Raw genomic sequence first — 3842 nt, 5'->3', positions numbered from 1 at the left:
TAAAGAATGAATACACTTAAACAATGAAATGAATAAAAGCAACGTCTGATATCTTCAGTTAGATACAATGGTTCAGTTCAGTTCAGTTCAGTTGTTTTTTTTATTTCTGACCATCATATCAAAACAATACACGTCAACATAGCAAAGGTCAAGAAAAAGGTAGAAGCGACAAAACGCGAACGTTAAAACGCGGTTCTTAACCTGGATTCTACTGTGCCAATTTCGCAGCTAAAATAGCCTACTGTGCAACTAACGAATGGACCATACAAAGCTACAGATTCAATTTATTTTAGCCAAGTCCAGATGAAGAATCGACAGGTAAATCAGAGTAGGCTTAAGGTACAAATTAAAACCTAGGCGTCGATTAAATAAACCAAGCTTAATTTTTGTCATCATGCAAGCCTACCGTAGTAATAATTTTGCATATCTTAAATATGCAAATTGTTCATTACAGTTTTATTGTGATTCAACAATGAATGCTTTTTGAATGCTTAAAAAGGTTAAAAACTACTGAGTTAGAGTCAGAGCTGTGGAGTTAGAGTAAGTAAGATTTTGTGTTGTCTGGAGTTTAAAAAAACGCTGACTTCGACTCAGACGTGATAAAAAACGATGAACAATAAAATGTTTGTTTGCAATACATTTATCAAAATATTGTTTCTTGTTTTCTGCATTACACTCCAAGCCTTTACCAAAAAATAGAAGTATTAGTTCTTGTCAGTTTTGTGAAAGTCGCCTTTTTGAGTTTGATTACAAATGTAGTTAAATTAATTTTTAAACAAATGAAAAAAGACAAAATTTCAGAAAAATCTGGCAACCCTCTAAAATCTGACAATGCTGAAGCCGGAGTCGGCCAGTTATAAACCGAGAAGAAAGAGTCGTATATTTTTCGCCCGGCTCCACAGCCTTGGTTAGAATATCAATAGACGAGGAAAAGGTTAATTATTATCATTCATCTCACGACCATAACTTATTTGCATTCTCTCCATCACATGAATCGTTATTAATCCCACAATACACACCAGTTTAGGAGAATGAATAAAAATCTTTCTAACATAAAGTCAAAGTGAAAAGCTTTTCTCGAATGAAAGTAATCAAATCAAAGTAAATTTAGTGTCATTTAGATCTGAGATTTCAACTGATTAAAATGTTTAATCAGCATTTATTAGCTCAAATTTAAATGTTTGAGGGTTCACTTACGAAAACAGGTTAATTTAACACAACAAACAGAATGAATGTTATCACAATTTTCCAGATTTACAATTTTTAATTACAAGTTTTTTATTCTTTGCTATTCGTTGTCTGTTAAAGAGTAAATACAATTTCTGTGCAAGGTAGCGTATATGTTTTTTCTTCTATTCATTTAATGAAAGATGAATTATTGCGTGCTCAATTTAGGTGCAACAAAACACGTGTCGTTTAAAAGCTTCCGCTCCCTGTCGTGGCCCCCATACAGGGCGAAATCCAAAAGAGGTATGCATTTTTCCAGTTCTATGATGATTTCCAACTTGAACCCATTCGTTGTGAGAATCGCTATAAACAAAGGTTTGTTAGTTTTTTTAAAGTAAGGGGGGTCCCCATACTTGAATTCTGGTGTTGGATGGTGAAAAGATAAGGCTTTCATAATACTACGCTTTGGACACTTACAAGAGCAGAGTGGCCACTTTCTTTCAACAATTGTCACTTTCCGATTTACTTTCTTTTGGGTATAGAGGTGTTTTTCAACAACTAACTGAAGCCGGGAATCAAACTAGGATCCAGTGTTTGGAAAGTGGGCATCTTATCCGCTGCGCCATGGCACCGCGTAAGAGGATGACGTTTATTTGTACACTGCGTAGACATTTTGGCCATTTATCAAAACAGAACATAGAAATGTTAAAAGTTAAAAACTGAAAAGAAAAATTATTCTCCGAGAAACTCAACGCACTACAAAATCGAAGCAAAAAAATTGGGCCAAACTAAAAATGAATTTGGAAATATGTTCGAAGTTGTTTTGTTTTAAACGCCCATATGCCTATGCTTTTATATTGAAAAGATATTGTTGTGACAATGATTAATTTTATTTACGACCGTACTTTGCTACTAGAAACGGTTTCATTGGCAGTATTAATTTCTAGAACAATAAGTTGATCAGCGACAGAGTTTAGAGTATACAATAAACAGGAAAAAAGCAAACCTGACTGGAGTCCAAAAATCGCCATTTTGGACTCCAATGATGGCAGGAACATCACCATTTCGGAAGATTTGCGCTCGAGAGCAAAGTTTTAAACCCTTGATTTCGCAATATGCTTTGGCAAGGGGCCAGGTAATTTCAGTCGGTGGAAGTTGATAGTGCCGAAAAGCTGCGAATTAGAATTTTCAGACACAAACAAATTATTATCAAATGCAGCATTGCAGCATACACATAATAGCTATCTGAGCGTTAAACAAATGACAAATCAACAACTTTTGAATAATATTTAACAGTTGGATTATTATTTTTGTACTTGTAATAAAACCAAATACCTTTAGCCTATTGGTTTAAAAACGTTCAAAAAAGCACAAAATTATGACACCTATCAAACCTAAGAAGCAAGTTTTTGAATTCAATATCAGAATTGTTAAAACGATTCCTAGTATTTCTTTTCTGCCAAAAAATGATATCTCAGGTTGCAGAACGACAGCTTTAACTACGGGATGGCAGGAGTTAAGCAAATTCTACATAGGTAGTGTTGGATCTAACGTAGATATTATTTAACCATTCTCTTCAGAGGAATTACAAGCTTAGGCTACCTACGGTTCAGACTATAAACTTTGCAGACTACATCCAAAATATTAAAACGTTTTTCGAAAAAAAAAAACTTGCTTTGAGAAAAATATCTTGGATTTTATTAAATTTGAAGTTACTTCTTGTAAAGAATTTCCTTTTGATTTTATTTGTAAAAACTAATTTGTCTCTAACACATTATGTAGCAAATACAGAAGTGAAGTACTTGCAAATGCACGTAGAACTTACGATTTCCAGCCAAATGAACTCTTGCTTGCAATTCTTCAACTTTCTGTCTTAAGTTATTCACGGATTCCTCCAATGCACTCACATAAGCAGAATCTCCTCTAGGTCCAGGAGGACCAATGTCTCCTTTCATCCCATCCGCTCCACGTTTTCCAGGACGAGCAACCGGAGCTGTATTGTCTCCTCTTCCATCTGCTCCGCAAGAAAGAACAACTGGTCGCTCATCAGCTGTGACGCAACAAACTAAAACGCACAACAGCCCCAAGGTTGTACCAAACAAAAATCTAACCATCGTCTCGTTTTCAACTCGTTCTTGCTAGCTACGAAAAATATGTTTGTGATGTTATGTTCTACCAAATGTGACCGCAGCTCAGCAATCTTCATTTAATCTCTGCTGAGCCATCCTCTTCTCGACTTCACGAGTTAAGAAATGCAAGCATGCATGCGTGCTGAAGACGGAGCTAATTTTAGCAGCGAAGTCATTAAAAACTCGATTAATTCATTTACATCACAATGCCTATTATGACGTAGAGGTTTTGGTGATAACCACTTAGCCAGGACAATTTCCTGTATAGGCCTAACCCGATGTCACCGCCAACCAATCAGAACATGTTCAATGTGACTATCGTCCAATTGTGACCCTTCTAGCATTCAGCCAGAGAATTGATCCTGTTTTAAACTTTGTTTGATAATTACACAAGAAAAAATAGTGACTTATGGTTTAGGTGGGAATCGAACGCACGTCATCGAAATGACTACCAATGCGTTAACTCTCTACGCCAAGCTGTGGATGGCTAGAAGTTGATTTAATTTACTTTATATAAACAATGCTTGCCCTTTTTCTGTTTTTTTC

General features: G+C 35.6%; 1 protein-coding gene across 1 annotated transcript; it reads right to left on the bottom strand.

Annotated features, from left to right (window-relative positions):
- Positions 1–701: 701 nt before the first annotated feature.
- LOC145766050 (uncharacterized) lies at positions 702–3281 on the bottom strand. The gene is made up of 3 exons (XM_082577704.1): positions 2993–3281; positions 2174–2339; positions 702–1530 (listed from the first exon to the last, which is right to left on the bottom strand). The coding sequence occupies exons 1-3, from the start codon at positions 3279–3281 to the stop codon at positions 1392–1394; spliced, it is 594 nt and encodes a 197-aa protein (XP_082433830.1). The 3' UTR covers positions 702–1391.
- Between the last annotated feature and the right edge of the window lie 561 nt (positions 3282–3842).

The sequence above is a fragment of the Aplidium turbinatum genome, chromosome 3 (assembly GCF_918807975.1).
Source record: "Aplidium turbinatum chromosome 3, kaAplTurb1.1, whole genome shotgun sequence".
NCBI lineage: Eukaryota > Metazoa > Chordata > Ascidiacea > Aplousobranchia > Polyclinidae > Aplidium > Aplidium turbinatum.
The sequence above is the reverse complement of the archived record's forward strand: the minus strand, read 5'-3'. Positions and strand labels throughout refer to the sequence as shown.

Coding starts and splice junctions, on each gene's coding strand:
- LOC145766050 (XM_082577704.1), bottom strand. CDS start 3,281: ATGGTTAGATTTTTGTTTGGTACAACCTTGGGGCTGTTGTGCGTTTTA. Junction 2,340..2,992: donor AGTTCATTTGGCTGGAAATC/GTAAGTTCTACG, acceptor TCTAATTCGCAG/CTTTTCGGCACTATCAACTT. Junction 1,531..2,173: donor GATTTTTGGACTCCAGTCAG/GTTTGCTTTTTT, acceptor CTTTGTTTATAG/CGATTCTCACAACGAATGGG.